At 38.8% G+C, this 17888-nt stretch overlaps 1 protein-coding gene across 2 annotated transcripts in view; it reads left to right on the forward strand.

Annotated features, from left to right (window-relative positions):
• The window catches only part of dync1li1 (dynein, cytoplasmic 1, light intermediate chain 1), a 73760-nt gene extending 56093 nt beyond the window's left edge, over window positions 1–17667 (forward strand). For both annotated transcript variants that reach the window (XM_073054470.1, XM_073054469.1), the window contains one exon: window positions 16786–17667. Coding sequence is in view for 1 of the 2 variants with exons in the window: in XM_073054469.1 (XP_072910570.1) it covers window positions 16786–16895 (110 nt within the window). In the remaining variant the exon portion in view is untranslated. The remainder of the gene's footprint in view (window positions 1–16785) is intronic.
• Window positions 17668–17888: the final 221 nt, after the last annotated feature.

Below are 17888 nucleotides of genomic sequence, written 5' to 3' on the forward strand. Positions count from 1 at the left end.
TACAATTTTAAGTTAAGCTTGCATTTTTTTTAATCTATAAAGATCATGTAAAAGAGCCTACATGAAATTCTTGCTGAATCATATTGAAGTGAGTCAGTTCCAGAACAGTTGCATTATTTGCTTGTGCACACTGGATAATGAAACCACAAACTTCTCTTCTGCCATATAGTTAGCTAACAATGGACATTGTGAGCTGAAGATCTGTCTAATCCATGACAACAGTTCAACAGCTCCTGTGCCATCAACCTCTTTCCCTTCACATGGCAAGATCTGTGGGAATTTCTGCTGGCCAATAAAGAAAGACAAAAGATGTCTTTTGTGCTGGAAAAGAGTCGGTGACCAAAGGATCAATTTATTTTCTACTTTACTTGTCCTCTGCAACAACTCAGCTGTTGAACTGAAGCAATATGGAAGTTGCTATGTAGTGATTCTTGCAGCCCATTATGTCAGCTGTTCCTTATGGCACTACGGCATTGAAAGCTGCCAGGTTTTTCCTCAGATCGGGAAAGTGATGCAGTTGTTATTGGGTCTGACTACTGATCATAGATTGTAGGCTTGACTCCTACCTGGCCTGATGTGCTGTTTGTACCCATTCACTCCAACCTGTCCATCTGCGCAGCCTGTTCACGTGAGCTGTCACTGCATGTAAATATAAAATGTCCTGCTTTAGCTCATCAACTGGAAAAATAAACACACTCTCTTCCCTCCACAGATGATGCTAAACCACTTGGTAAATGAATGGAGGTGAATTTGAGAGTTGCAGGGGAGGTGACCGAGAGGCCTGTAGTAGCCATGCTGACTATAAAGGGTCAACTGAGAAACCAGTAAAGATGGCATTAACAGTGATCTTTTAAGAATCGATAGATTCTGACATTGTACCCGATAACTGGAAAATTGCAAATGTTACTCCGCTGTTTAAGAAGGGTGGGAGGCAGCAGAAGGGAAACTATAGACCTGTTAGCCTGACATCACTGGTTGGGAAGTTGTTGGAATCGATTGTTAGGGATGAGATTACGGAGTACCTGGAGGCACATGACAAGATGGGTCAAAGCCAGCATAGTTTCCTGAAAGGAAAATCCTGCCTGACAAGCCTACTGCAATTCTTTGAGGAAAGTACAAGCAGGATAGACAAAGGGGATGAAGTAGATGTGGTCTTTGAGAAGGTGCCGCACATGAGGTTGCTTAGCAAGATAAGAGCCCATGGAATTTCACAGAAGTTACTAGCGTAGATGGAACATTGGTGATCGGCAGAAAACAGAGAGTGGGGAAAAGAGGGATCCTATTTTAGTTGGCTGCCAGTTACCAGTGGAGTTCCACAGGGGCCGGTGTTGGGACTGCTGCTTTTTACGAGTATGTCAGTGATTTGGATAATGGGATTAATGGATTTGTGGCTGAATTTGCCAATGATACAAAGATAGATGGAGGAACAGGTAGTGTTGAGGAAACAGAGAGACTTAGATACTTTAGGGGAATGGGCAAAGAAGTGGCAAATGAAATACAATGTTAGAAAGTGTATGGTCATGCACTTTGGTGGAAGAAATAAACGGGTAGACTATTAACTAGATGGGGAGAGAATTCAAATTGCAGAGATGCAAAGGGACTTGTGAGTCCATGTACAGGTTACCCTAGAGGTTAATCTCCAAGTTGAGTCCGTGGTGAAGAAGGCGAATGCAATGTTGGCATTCATTTCTAGAGATATAGAATATGAGAGCAGGGGTGTGATGTTGAGGCTCTATAAGGCACTCGTGAGACCACACTTGGAGTATTGTGTGCAGTTTTGGGCTCCTTATTTTAGAAAGGGTATACTGACTTTGGAGAGGGTTCAGAGAAGATTCACAAGAATGATTCCAGGAATGAAAGTGTTACCATATGAGGAACGTCTGGCAGCTCTTGGGCTGTACTCCCTGGAGTTCAAGAGAATGGGGGGGATCTCACAGAAGCATTCCGAATGTTAAAAGGCCTGAACAGATTAGATAGGGCAAAATTATTTCCCATGGTAGGGGAGTCTAGGACAAGAGGGCACTACTTCAGGATTGAAGGATGTCCATTTAGCACAGAGATGCAGAGAAATTGTTTTAGTTAGAGGGTGGTAAATCTGTGGAATTTGTTGCCATCAGCAACTGTGAAGGCCAAGTCATTGGGTGTATTTAAGGCAGAGATAGATAGGTTCTCAATTAGCCAGCGCATCAAAGGGTATGGCGTGAAAGCAGGGGAATTGGATTGAGCCATGATTGAATGGCGGAGCAGACTCAAAGGGCTGAATGGCCTACTTCTGCTCCTATATCTTACAGTCTTATAATTGTTGATACCTTCAAATTCTTCATGGTGCCTAACTTGTTGAAGTAGTGAAATTGTTTCTTTTTCACACCTGACCATTTCTGGCATTTCCAAGCCTAAATGCTTGAAACCACAGTGAGCAAAACAACAGTTCTGGATTGTCTTACTGTTGTTACTCACAAACTATCCATGACAAAAGTCACTGCTTTTTTAACACATACATGCAAGTGGCGCTATTTATAAACTGCTCACTTTAAGTTTGTTGTAGTGTCTAACAGTGACATGACGTACATGTGACTGACGCTAGTTAGAAACTGTTCAGCAAATGTTCACTTTGTTTTTGTTCTTCAAGAGTTGTCCCAAAGGAGAGTTTGCCTAGATTAATAGATAGCCCAATTAACTGGAATCCACTGTGTTTTCGCTACTGTTAAGAATTTGTTATTAATAGTTGGACCCTACCAACTGAGTAGTTAAGAATTCTATCACATTCCTGATTTGAGCTTTGTAGATGGAGATCTCGGATAGCTCAGGAAATTGGCTGCACTGCCAAGTACGCTGTCTCAACAATAATCTTGTAACCATAATGTTGATATAGGACTAAGAGGTTATTCACTACTTAAAGACTATCATTATGATCAGAGGTTAAGAATTTCCTGTCTAGCTAGGAAATAACAAGACATAATTCAATGGATCCAGGGAGGTAGAAGTGGAACCAGATCTAACAAGAGAGTTGTTTTACTTAAATCATAATTATCACTGTAAAAATTTTCTGATTAGCTGGTCAGCATGAACATGAGGTTAGTTTTGATTTAGCATGTTGCAGAATCGACTTTCTTCACAATAGTTTTTTTTCTCTGTAAATAAATCAACTTTTATTTGCCTTTGCATTTATGAAAGCTTTAATCAGGAGATTGGAAAGCAAACTTTACATGTATATTTGGTGTCTAGTTTGTATTTTGAGCAATATTATTGATCCTCCTGGATCATAAGGGATTGTTGAGAAATTACAGGCTTATCAAAATTGAGGGAAGGAATAGTTATGCTGAAAATGACCTAATGCAGAGTAATGAATTTGTTTCAACTACACATCAACAAGAATAAGAGCAAGATCTGTGCCTTGCACATTTTATCATAAATTCTGTCATTTTCCAGATATTGGTATTTGTCATTAATGCCTTTAGCTTCTTAAGCATGAAGCATGCAGCCTGCTCTGATTTTCTTTGGATGGGGTTAGAGGGAAAAATATGGATTTTGTGGATGCTTAAATTGCTAGAAAATTACCCTGAAAGAAGTATATGGTTGACTAATTAAAATACCATTCAAGTGTCTCTGGAATAGATATTGTAGTGGTTGCATAATCTCTGTTTCCCTTCTTGCACCTATTGGGAAAATAATGAGGAGCTTAACTCTGCAGAAAATACTTTTGTGATAGTTAAAGGATTCATGAAATGCTGGCAATATCACAAAAAATAAGCTGCACAATTACTTTATTCTCATGTTCATTGAACTTTTCTCAAACCTGCACAAATAATCCCAGCTGCAGAGGAAGAAGTTTCATTCACAGTAAAAAAAAAGGCACCTAGAAACAGTTATGCATCAGCTGTGAGCCAGATGGTAATTGCTGAACATGGAGTAGTACCCCACAATATAGGGTACAGGCCCTACAGCCCACAATGTTGTGCTGATCTTTTAACCTACTCCAAAATCAATCTTAACACTTCCCTCCCTTTATAGCCCTGTTTTTCTTTCATCCATGTGGCTACCTGTGAGTCTCTTAAATGTCTCCAGTAGGGGAAATATGCTGCTTCCAATATACACTGTGAATAAATCTCAGTTCATTTTGAGTGCTACCAAATCAGCATTTATGAAATAACTGCAACAGCATAAAACCATAAGAAACAGAAGCAGAATCTTGCCATCAATACATCCATTAATTCTATGTACCAGTTTTTTTCCCCAATTGGTTTAATATTGCAGAATCTCAAACACTGCATAGTGCATTCTTAGTATTCTTATTTTTATTTTAATCTGGAGGTACCAAGGAATAGATCTACAGCAAAACCAAATGTCCCAATATTTCCTTATTTAGCTCACATCCTTGACTGGCAAATCTTGCAAGGTGGAAAATTTTATACTTGTTTGTTTGTGGCACCTACTCCCATTTAGGACAGCAATAAGGGAATTCAAATTGGAATCAGTGGAGATGAAAATTTAGCTGACAGAGTAGAAGTTGATGGCATAACAGCACATCTAATAATGCTACTGACTCACAGTGCTAGTGACCCAGGTTCAATCCTGATCACCAGTACTGACTTCAAGGTTTGCTCATTTCCTCTGTGATTTGATTGGTTACTCTGAGTACTTCAGTTTCCTCCCATGTCCTAAAAATGTGCTATTTATTTATCTTTTGAGTTACAATGCGGAATTGGCTCTTCGAGCCATGCTGCACAGCAATCCCCCAATTTAATCCTAGCATAATCATAGGACAATTTACAATGACCAATTACCCTACCAACCGATACATCTTTGGAATGAGGAAGGAAGTCAGCACCTGGAGGAAACCACGTGTCGTCTCGGGAAGAGCATACAATTTCTTTACAGCCAGCGACAGAAATTGAACCTGGGTCGCCGGTAACATAAAGCATTGTGCTACCCACTACGCTACCATGCCACCGAGCTGATAAGTTAATCGGCAGTGGTAAATTGTCCTTGGTTTTTAGATACTTTATAATCTTAGGGGGCTGATTTTCTTTTAAATGGGAAAAATAAAGTGGGTTTGGTGAAGGGTATATGTAACTGGGTGTTTAATGGTTGCCACAGATTCAGTGGGCCAAATGGTCTGTTTCCTTCCTATGTCAATCTATAAATATAAGGTAAGTATATAGACTATAAAAAGTAATCATCTCCCCCCCCCACCCCATGGAAGTTCTCATGTTTTATTGTTTTATAACATTGAATCACAGTGGATTTAAGACCATTAAACAAAGGGGCAGAATTCAGCTATTTGGCCCATGGAGTCTGCTTTGCCATTCAATCATGGCAGATCCTTTTTTCTCCCCCTCTCCTCAACCCTACTCCCCAGCCGTCTCCCCGTAACTTTTGATGCTGTGGCAAATCAAGAATCTATCGATCTCTGCCTTAAATACACCCAAAGGCAACTCCACAGCTGCCTTTGGTAACAAATTCCACAAATTCACCACCTCCGGCTAAAGAAATTTCTCCGCATTTCTTTTTTAAATGGACGCTCCTCCATCCTCAGGCTATGCCCTCTTGTCCTAGATTCTCCCACCATGGGAAACATCCTTTCCACATCTACTCTGTTAGGCCTGTCAACTTTCGAAAGGTTCAATGAATCCCCCCTCTAAATTCCAGCAAATACAGGCCCAGAGACATCAAATGTTCCCCATATGATAACACTTCCATTCCCAGAATCATCCTTGTGAACCTTGCCTAAACATTTTTCAATGCCAGCGTATTTTTTCTTAGATAAGGAACCCAAAACTGTTCACAATACTTAAAGGAGAGCCCTCACCAGGGGCTTATAAAGCCTCAGCATCACATCCCTGCTCTTGTATTCTAGACCTCTTGAAATGAATACTAACATTGCATTTGCCTTCCTCACCACTGACTCGACCTGCAAGTTACCCGTTAGGGTGTTCTGCATAAGGACTCCCAAGTCCCTTTGCATTTCAGATTTCTGGATTTTCTCTCCATTTAGAAAATAGTCTTCTCATTTATTTCTTGCTACCAAGATGCATAACCATGCATTTTCTAACATTGTATTTCATTTGTCACTTTATTGCCCATTCTCCTAATCCAAGTCCTTCTGCAGATTTCCTGTTTTCTCAACACTACCTGCCCCTCCACCAATCTTTATATCATCTGCAAACATGGCAACATCATCTAAATCATTGATATACAGCATAAAAAGAAGTGGTCCCAACACCGACCTTGCAGAACACCACTAGTCACTGGCAGCCAACCAGAAAAGGATCCTTTTATTCCCACTCGCTGCCTGCTACCAGTCAGCCAGTGCTCTAACTATGTTAGTAACTTTCCTGTAATACCATGGGCTTTTAACTTGGTAAACAGCCTCAGGTGCGGCACCTTGTCAAAGATCTTCTGAAAATTCAAATATACAATATCCACTGCATCCCCTTCATCTATCCTACTTGTGATTTCCTTAAAGAATTCCAACAGGTTTGTCAGGCAAGGTTTTCCCTTAAGGAATCCATGCTGACTTTGTCCTATCTTGTCCTGTGTCACCAAATACTCCATAACCTCATCCTTAACGATTGATGAGGTTAGGCTAACTGGTGCACAACTTCCTTTCTGCTGCTTCCCTCTTTCTTAAAGAGTGGAGTGACATTTGCAGTGTTCCTGTGCTCTGGACCCATGTCAGAGTCCAATGATTCTTGAAAGATCATTGCTAATGCCTCCACAATCTCTACTGCTACCTCTTTCAGAACCCTAGGGTGCAGTTCATCTGGTATGGGTTACTTGTGTACCTTTAGGTCTTTAAGTTTTTTGAACACCTCCTCCTTTGTAATAGTAACTGCACTTACACCCTTCAACACCTGGCATGCTGCTAGTGGCTTCCACAGTGAAGGCTGCTGCAAAATACTCATTTAGTTCATCTGCCATTACCTTGTTCCCCATTGTTATTTCTCCAGTCTTTTCTAGCAGTCCTATTTCCACACTCATCTCTCTTTATATACTTAAAAGCTTTTTCTACCTACCTTAATATTGATTGCTAGCTTGCTTTCATACTTCATCTTTCCCTCCTAATGATTTTTTTAGCTGCTTTCTTTAGGTTTTTAAAAGCTACCCAATCCTGTTATCTTCCCACTGATTTTTGCTTTGTTGTATGCCCTCTCCTTTGCTTTTACCTAAGTTTTGACTTCCCTTGTCAGCCACTGTTGCACTAATATTGCCATTTTGAGTATTTCTTTGTTTTTGGAATACACCTATCCTGTACCTTCCTCATTTTTCCCAGAAACTCAAGCCATTGCTGCTTTGCTGTCATCCCTGGCAGCATCTCCTTCCAATTTACTTTGGCCAACTCTTCTCTCCTACCACTGTAATTTCCTTTACTCCACTGAAAGACTGCAACGTCAGACTTGACTTTCTCACTATCAAATTTCAATCATATTGAGTTCTAAAGGTTCCTAAGGCTCCATAATCACCTCTGGTTCATTACATAATCCAGCATACCTGATCCCCTAGTTGGCTCAATGACAAACTGCTCTGAAAAGCCATCTTGTAGGCATTCCACATATTCACTCTCTTGAGATTTATTACCAACCTGATTTTCCCAATCGACCTGCATGTTAAAATTTCCCATGACTTATCATAACATTGCCCTTTCGACACACCTTTTCTATTTCTGACTGTAATCTGTAGTCCACATCTCAGCTACTGTTAGGAGGTCTCTGTATAAACTGCCATCAGTGTCCTTTTACCCTTACAGTTTCTTAACAGCTCACAAGGTTTCAACATCTTCCAATCCAATGTCATTTCTTTCTACTGATTTGATGCCATTCTTTATCAGCAGAGCCACGCCACCCCCTCTGTCTACCTTCCTATCCCTCCGATACAATGTGTAAACTTGGACATTCAGGTCCCAACTACAACCATCCTTCAGCCACAATTCAGTGATGGCCACAACATCATACCCGGAAATCTGTAAAAGTGCAACAAGAACAACCACCTGATTTCTTATACTCTGTGCATTGAAATACAACACTGTGAGTACTGTATTTCCTACCCTTTTGATTCTTCAGCCCTAATGCACTGATGCTCACCCTGCTGGCTGCAGTTTTGTCCTATAATCTACCTGCCCTTCCTGACAGTCTGACTGTATGCTATCTTCGCTTTTTTTTTTAAATCATCCGTCCTATACTGAGTCCCAACATTCCAGTTCCCACCCTCCTCCTCCTCCACCACCCCCCCCCCCCCCGCCAAATTAGTTTGAACTCTCCCCAACATCTCTAACAAACCTGCCCGTGAGAATATTGGCTCCCCCTCTGGTTCAGGTGCAACCCGTCTCTTTTGTAAAGGTCATATCTCCCTCAAGAGATCCAAGAATCTGAAGCCCTTCCCCCTGCACCAGCTTCTCAGCCACGTATTTATCTGCCAAATCATCCTGTTTCTACTCTCACTGGCATGTGGCACAGGTAGCAGTCCAGAAATTACTACCCTGGAGGTCCTGCTACTCAGCTTTCTACTTAGCTCTCTAAATTCTCTCTTTACGGCCTCTTTGCTTTGCCTTCCTACGTCATTAGTACCAATATGTACCAAGAATTTGGCTGCTCTCTTTCCCTCTCCACAATGCTATGGGTGCGCTCCATAATGTCCCTGACCCTGGCACTTGGGAGGCAACATATTGAGTTCCCTATCATTACCACTCCTCACTTCTCCCTCGTTCCCTTCTGCACCGCGGACCCGTGCTCAGTACCAGTAACTTAGTGCCTGTAATATCCCCTGGAGATAATCCCCCACAATAGTATATTTATTATTGAGGGAATGGCTACGGGGTGCTCTGCATTAATTGCCTAGTCACAGTCCCGTTCCTTCTCCTGACAGTCACCTGGCTACATGCCACTTGCAATTTAGGGGTGACTACTTCCCTGTAACTCCAATCGACGATCTCACTCTCCCTTACAAGCTGGATGCACTTCACGCAGATGTTGTTCTCTGGGAGACTCTGGGTCTCCCAGGACTCCCATCACCCAGCATGAAGAACACACAAATTATACTAAGTGCCCCCGACACAGTAAGAAGAAGGGGAAACTTAACAGAAGCTTACCTGGACAATTTATCCAGAGCCAACTCAAGAAGCCTCCTCGCTGCACACTGCTCCTGCCACTGACTGGGCCACCAGAATGACACTGAAAACCCGCAAAGCTCTCCTTTAAATGAGCACTCCAAATTTGGCTTTTTTTTGACACATCAACAGAAAAAGAATCATGTCGAAATGAAAAGATCTCTATAAAGTGATCTAAATGAATTACAAATATAAAACACAGAATAATTGATTACATAAGTATTAACTTTTAATATGACACACCAGATCATCACTCGTGCATTATGTGGTTTTAGATGCCACATAATTAGTTAAATGGAGATCACTGTGTAGTCAAGGTGTTTCAATTGATTGTAGTGAAAATGCACCTGTATCTGGAAGCTCTAACTGCTGGTGAGTCTGTATCCTGGCAAAAGTTACACAATAAAGACAAGAAAATGTAAAACAACTCTTTAAAAGGGTTATTGAAAAGCACAAGTCAAGCAGATTTCCAAGTTACTGAATGTCCCTTGGAGTACAGTTAAGTTTATCATCAAGAAATGGAAAGAATATGGCACAGCTGTATATCTGCCTAAAGCAGGCTGTCCTCAAAAACTGAGTGACCGTGTAAGGAGGGGACTAGTGGGGGAGGCCAATGACAATTCTGGGGAAGTAACAAACTTCCATGGCTGAGATGGGAGAAACTGCGCATACAACTGTTGCCCGGGTGCTTCACCAGTCACAGTTTTATTGGATAGTGGCAAAAAAGAAATCACTGTTGAAAAAAACTCACGTGAAATCTCGGCTAGAGTTTGACAGAAGGCACGTGGGGGACTCTGAAGTCAGCTGGATGAAGGTCCTATGGTCAAAACCAAAATTGAGCTTTTTGGCCATAAGATTAAACCCTGTACTTGGCATAAGCCAAAACATAACACCACACATAATCAAAAACACACCATCCCTACCATGAAGCATGGTGATGGTGCAACATGCTGTGGGGATGCTTCACTGCAGCAGGCCCTGGAAGGCTTGTGAAGGTAGACGGTAAAATGAATGCAGCAAAATACAAGGAAATCCTGGAGGAAAACCTGATGCAATCTGCAAGGGAACTGTGACTTGGGAGATGACCCCAGCTATAAAGCCGAAGCTACATAAGGATGGCCTAAAAGTTAATATCCTGGAGTGGCTAAGGCGGAGTCCAGATCTCAATCCAATTGAGAATTTGTGGCTAGAATTGAAAAGGGTTGTTCACTTATGATCCCCATGCAATCTGACAGAGCTTGAGCAGTTTTGTAAAGAAGAATAGGAGAAAATTGTAGTGTCCAGATGTGCAAAGCTGGTAGAGACTGATCCACACAGACTCAAGGCTGTAATTGCTGCTAAAGGTGCATCTACCAAATATTGACTTGAAGGGGATGAGTAATTATGTAATCAATTATTTTGTGTTTAATAATTGTAATAAATTTAGTCCAATTTGTAGAAATTTGTTTTCATTTTGACATGAAAGAGTCTTTTCTGTTGGTCAGTGTCAAAAAAGCCAAATTAAATCCACTGTGATTCAAAGTTGTAAAACAATAAAACATGAAAACTTCTGGGGGTGGGGGGGCTGTTGAATGCTTTTTATAGGTACTGTACAATGAACAAGATTAACTGTTTTGTAATGTTAACTCTTTTCGGTCTACCAATAATAGCAGTAGCTTTCAGGCTAACAAGTCAAGAAAAGCCAAGTTGAGAAACCCACTGGCTGGCTGCCTTCAAGTGACCTGACTCAGAAATGGTGCCTCAAAGAAAGGAGCAGAGAAAATAACTAATGGGATATTTAATGAATTGCATCAGACTTTCTATGGAAACTTCTTAGTTTTTCCCCCAATTACCTTTGATTTAGTGGTAGTCCTTCTGCATTCCAGAGCAAATGTAAACTCCTTTATAGTCCGATTCAACTGTGGGAATTTTTTAAAACTTAGGCAATACTAGCAACCTCTGCATTACAGTTATTTGCCCTTACAGAATTCACAAATCACCATCTAAAATTATAAAAAACACAATAAAATTCACTCTGATGGAATCTGTAGGGGAAAAAATAATTTAACACTTTTTTGCAGCCTGGGTTTCTTGATGGATGTGCAGAAGGCATGGTTTTGCATTACTGAAATTGCACTGTCCCTCCCCCAGTAATAGGAATTATCTGTATTATAAAATTTTCATTTTAACACAGTGGCAATTGAGAGGATTGGAGAATGTTTAATCCTCCTTTATTTATAAAGTGCAAGGTTAATTCTATTTACCCCAGATGTTGTTCAACTTGCAAAGAGTTCCAAGATGCAGTGGCCATTTAAGTAGAAACCTGTTTATGTTCCTGTATCATTGTAATAGCTTCCATTGAGAAGTCTGCAGTCAAGTCTTTGGACCTAGCAATAAATTGATAAATTTGTAATATAGGACATGGGTTATTTGAAATGTTTTCATGTTGCTTAAATGTTACATTATATAATTAAATATAAGGCTATATGAAATAGCTTTTAAAATGTATTTTCTTTGGATCCAGTAACAGCTGTACAAATCTACAAGTGTTGCTTATTTAATAAAAAATCAAATTTTTGGGTGTTTTTCAATTAAAGAAATGTATTGATTTATTATTGTCACATGTACTAAGATAGAGTGAAAAGGCTGCCTTCCATACTGCTCATACATATCAAATCATTACACAGTGTATTGAGCTAGAACAAGGTAAAACAATAACAGTGCAGAACGAAGTGTAAAAGCTACTGAAAAGGTGCAACGTAGGTAAATGATAAAGTTGCAAGATCAGCAGAAATGGACAATACAAGGTGAAATGAAATGCTATAACATACTCCAAATGATTACAAGATTAAAGAGAAAAATTTGAAATAACTTCCGTACAATCAAAGAGGAACATTTGGTATTGTTTGTTAAATTCAACAACTTGAGTTATTTGCTAAACTGCCATTGTTAATTGCACAGGATGGTCAGAATGACCTGTTTGAAGTGTGTTAGAAACACTTTAGCCATAATTTGTACATAGTAACTGAATTGCAAGACATTTTGCTGATAATTTAGGTGCATTTATCAAGAATCTTGTTATGACAGCCTAGTAAGAATTCTACGCGTCTTTTCATGCATTGCTGATATTCTGCCCAGGTAATCCTGATTTTATGACAATTGCAGCAGCTCCACCTCAATCTTATGCTGTGCATATTGTCTTTTATACACCTGATTACATGATGATATCCACATTAATGGCTAGTCACAGTCAATATTTTCAGAAGCTTATTATTTAATTAAACACTTCACAAACTTTCAGTATTGCTTAGTTGAGTTGGTTGCAAATTATTCATAAAACTAATAATTATAAAATTATATTAGAAACTGATCATATTGTTAATGAAAAGTGAAATCTTCCACCCTAACCATTTAGAAATAATATCACAAACACAAGAAAATCTGCAGATGCTGGAATCCAAGGACACACACAAAATGTTGGAGGAACTCAGCAGGCCAGGCAGCACCTATGGAAAGGAATAAACAGTCAACATTTCGGGCTGCGAGCATTCCATGTGTGTTACCTTAGTAATATTATCCTTTTCATAACTCTGCTATCCTAACTAGTTGTGGCAATATTGGGCAATTTTTGATTCATAGCTTTTTGAGATGTACATTTCATTGAACCCTTTTGAGATACAAGAATTAATTAGAATTAACTTCCATAACAAGTCCATCAGTTTTAGTTTTTTCTTCAAGCTGTCATTTTGGTATTATAGAGACTAAAACCACTTTTCTAGGAATGTAAAATCATGTTAAACTACTTAAAATGTTGTGCAATGATTTTCTTCTCTTGATGTTTGCAATAATTAGTACAGGGATTTATAAAATATTCTAAAGGTAATTTTAAAATTTAATTACACTAATGCTACAGTTATTGTGTATAATTAAAACATTGGAGTGTTGCCTATTTTAGATGAATTAAATTTTTTTAGTTTCATTGAATAAATTCCTTTATATAAAACCTGAAGATCCCTTAAGTCTTTTAAAGCCATCACCTCATATTTCTTAGAGGCAAACAAAACTTGCAAATACTTATTAAAATGTATCTGGTGTCTACTACTGGGAAATATTCGAAGTACGTGTTAAATTATAATATCTGTCCCACTTTAGTTCATGAAAATGGAAATAATTTTCATTTTTAAACATGCTTGGGATTAAAATGTTATTCCAATTTAAAACTTTCACATCAAAACTGTCATGCAATAAATTGAAGACATGAACATTAGGAGAGAGTGGTTTGAATTAGTTACATGGCATTCTGAAATTATAATTAAAATCAAAATTCACTATGGTTTTTAAACTATAAATGAATTTGTCAGTGTCTGCTGTTCCATTATTCTTTGATCAGATTCAAACAGAATCCTCAATTTGATGAACAAAAGATTGGAATAAAAATATCTTTACAGCTGTTATTTTAACTCAGTTCCACATTACTTTCTGAAAGTGACAGGCATTTAATTACAGATATTTATGTGGGTTCTTTGTCCCTTGGAAATACAGTGAATTCTTAAATACTATTTGATATGATTAAAATAAATTATCATTCCAATCATTACTTTAAATGTTATAAAGTGATAAACTATATTTTAATTGTGTTCAGCTTTTGTTTAAACAAGTGAATTCTGTTCCTCATAATAATCAACGCATTTTTGGTACCTGCGACCATTACTTGCCTAATACCGCAACCAATGCACTTAGTTAAATAGCCAATATTATTTAGGTGTGCTGTTGATTTAGATGCCAAAAATCCAATGTGGCCCAAGCAACCTCATATTTCTTTTGTACTACAATTTCAATATTACTCCTCTCCTAATCAGGATTAATATCACAGGTACAGTGACTATTAAAAGTATTCCCCACCACCCCCCAGAAGTTTTCATGTTCTGTAGTTTTAGAACATTGAATCACAGATTTAATTGCCTGTTTTGACACTGATCAACAGAAAAAGACTCTTCTGTCGAGGTGAAAATAGAATATTACAAAGTGATCTAAATTAATTACAAATATATAACACAACATAATTGATTGCATGAGTATTCCCCTTAATATGACTCATCACTGGTACAGCCATTTGGTTTTATAAGTCACATTATTAGTTAAATGGACATCTGTTTTTGGAGACCTGTGTGCAGTCAAGGTTTTCCAATTGGTTGCAGTAAAAATGCACCTGTACCTGGAAGGTCCAACTCCTAGTGAGTCTGGCTCCCGGCAAAAACTACACCAAGAACACTCCAAGCAACTCCACGAAAAAGCTGTTGAAAAGCACAAGTCAGGAGATGGATACAAGAAAATTTCCAACTCACTGAATATCCCTTGGAGTACAGTTAAGTCTGTCATCAAGAAATGGAAAGAATATGACACAGCTATAAATCTGCCTAGAGCAAGCCACACTCAAAAACTGAGTAACCTTGCAAGAAGGGGACTTAGTGTGGGGGCCCACCAAGAGATCTATGACAACTCTGGAGGAATTACAAGCTTCAGTGGCTGAGATGGGAGAGACTGCATCTACAACAGCTGTTGTCCAGGTATTTCAACAATCACAGCTTTATGGGAGAGTGGCAAAGAAAAAGCAACTGTTGAAAAAGGTTCATGTGAAATCTTGGCTAGAGTTTGCCAGAAGTAATTTGGGAGACTGATATCAGCTGGAAGATGGTTCTATGGTCTGATGAAACCAAAATTGACTAAATTGGCCATCAGACTAAATGCAATATTTGGTGTAAACAACCCATATAATCAAAAACATACCATCCCTACCGTGAGGCATGGTGATGGCTGCATCATGCTGTGGGGATGCTTTACTGCAGCAGGCACTGGAAAGCTTGTGAAGGTAGAGGGTAAAATGAATGCAGCAAAATACAGGGGAATCCTGGAGGAAAACCTGATGCAGTCTTCAAGAGTACTGCGAATTAGGAGAAAATTTGTTTTCCAGCAAGACAATGACCCCAAGCATAAAGCCAAAGCTACACAAGAATGGCATAAAAACAACAAAGTTAATGCCCTGAAGTGGCCAAATCAGAATAGACTAAACCCAATTGAGAATTTGAGGCTGGACTTGAAAAAGGCTGTTCACTCATGATCCCCATGCAACCTGACAGAGCTTCAGTGGTTTTGTAAAGAAGAATGGGGGGAGTATTGTAGTGGCCAAATGTGCAAAGCTGATAGAGACCTATCCACACAGACTCAAGGCTGCAATTGCTGCCAAAGGTCCACCTACTAAATACTGACTTGAAGGGGCTGAATATTTAAGCAATCAATTACTTTGTGTTTAATAATTGTAATACATTTAGACCAATTTGTAGAAATTTTTTTTCACTTGGACATGAAAGAATCTTTTCTGTTGATCAGTGTCAGAAAAGGCAAATTAAATCCACTGTGATTCAATGTTGTAAAGCAATAAAAACATAAAAACTTCCGAGGAGGATGAATACTTTTTATAGGCACTAAATATGTTGTGTAGTTTGTTGTTTTGTGGCAGCAGTACATTGCAATACATAATTTAAAGCTATAAATTACAATAAGAAATGTATTTTATTTTTAATTAAATTTAATAACTAGTGCAAAAGTGGGGGGTGTTGAGGTAGTCAACATGGGTTCATTGTCCATTCAGAAATCGGATGGCGGAGGGGAAGAAGCTGTTCCTGAAACGTTATGTGTGCACTTTCTCAATGGTAGCAATGAGAAGAGGGCATGTCCTGTGTCATGGTGGTCCTTAGTGATGGATATGGTCTTTTGAAGATGTCCTTGATGCTGGGGAGGGCAGTGCCCATGATGGAGCTGGCTCAGTTTGCAACCTTCTGCATCTTTTATCAATCCTGTGCAATGGCCCCTCTGTACAAGACAGTGATGCTCAACATGTTACAGCTGTAGAAACTTGCGAGTATCTTTGGTGTCATACCAAGTCTCCTCAAACTTCTAATGAAATATAGCAGCTGATAAACCATATTAGTTCTACATTTGCTGATAGGTCATCAGTTTCTACTGCATTGACAGCTAGTGAATCCAATCTTGAGTAAATGATTCAGCTGGAATATCTGGCGAAAGGAGATTTAAAAACTGTATTTTTAGATATTCATATTGATCATGCAAAATGCTTCAGCTCTGCTGTGTTCCTGTGCAATGGTTACATGATTGGCCATCTGAAAAAAGCCAGTTACATAAATGCACATTGTTTAAGGTGTCTCCTAAGAAGCCAGTCATCAAAATAGTTTATACTTTCACAGTTGATTTGGTATATTTCCTTTATTAAGACAAAAATGAACATCCCCTGATAGATTGCATCCACAATCATAAGGGTCATATTAATTATTATATCATCTTTCACTTACCTCCTCATAAAATTGCAAATCAGATTGCTGTCAGAGACACCAAGGGATCCTCACAATGTGCAAGCTTTTACAATCCAAAAACAAGTTAGTGTGACAGATTACCTGGAATGTAAATCATACTTTAGTTGTGAGTTGTTTGGTTAGTTCTGTCCCTATAGAAGACAGAATTGCTTTAATTGCTTGAGGAAATTCTTCAAAATCATTGCATGTGATAACTGATAGTTGCTCTTTTCATAAGTGATTAAATGTTCAATTAAGATTACAGAGAGATGTATAATCTGTTTTTCCTGGTGTTTACAATGATCATAATGATTTCAAGCTCCTTTCTATTTGTAGGCCATAAACCCGTATTAACGGATGTACAAGCAGAACTGGACAGAATTGCACGTAAACCCGAAGTTGTATCTCCCGCCCATACATCCATAGCAGAAGACAAAGCATCCTGAAGAGAAGCTACTGTGTGATTCTCAATACTATATTGTTGGCTTTGCCTTTCCTTTTTCCTTCAGAACATGTACTGAGGATCATAGGCTGTTTTTGTTTTGAAATACTGGACTACTACGTTCGATGAATTGTTCGTTGTATGTACAGAAACTATTAAGAGGGAGTTTGCTGCAAAAATGATTCTATTGATGTGTTTTCTGAGGAAAATAATGAGATGAATTTAATTATTGGACTTTGCATCTCTTTGTTAAAATAATGCTAATTTGCAGCCAGTTTTGGCGAGTTATTTATATTTCCCAGGTGTTCAATTGGGAAATGTCAGATTCAAATCATAACTACGGTGCCTAAAACGAAGTATCTAGAAGTTTTGCTGGCTAGAGGCATAGCAGGAATCCAGGCTATTTAAATAAACTTTTCACAAACTTGCATTACAGAAATACTGCCTCAAAGATGCATTGCTGGTGGCCAAATTTTAAAAAGTATGCTGAACAGAAGTACTCTTTAAACAGCCTGAACAATGTGGTGAAATGCCTGATTTTTGTAAGGCAGCCTGTTAATTGTAAACTGCAGTGTTAAAATTGGAAAAAGGGGGCAGTGGTCAGTCACCCAAGGAATGTACATTATTTCAACTTGAAACTTTCATCCTTTGTTCTGGTTGTTATGATACTTCTTTCACACAGTTCTGTCTGGTTTCTGTATTGTGCTGTTTCTAACTACAGAAAGATGTAAGGATTGTAATCCTTCAATAAAGTTGTATTTATTCTCTTCAACAGATCTAAAACATGTTGGCCCTTTATTCAGGAAATAGTAACTTATGTAATTCACAGATAGCTGTTGTCTCTACGCAAACTGGCTCTCATTTAGGATACTTTTAATGTTCTCTGCCCCTAAAAAAGTTCACATGGATGTGCTTCAACCAAGGATTCAAGACTTTTTTCTCACCTATTTAATTGTTTTTAAGTGTTGAAGTCACAGTTAGCAGGCCCAGAAATTGT

The sequence above is a fragment of the Hemitrygon akajei genome, chromosome 8 (assembly GCF_048418815.1).
Source record: "Hemitrygon akajei chromosome 8, sHemAka1.3, whole genome shotgun sequence".
Lineage (NCBI taxonomy): Eukaryota > Metazoa > Chordata > Chondrichthyes > Myliobatiformes > Dasyatidae > Hemitrygon > Hemitrygon akajei.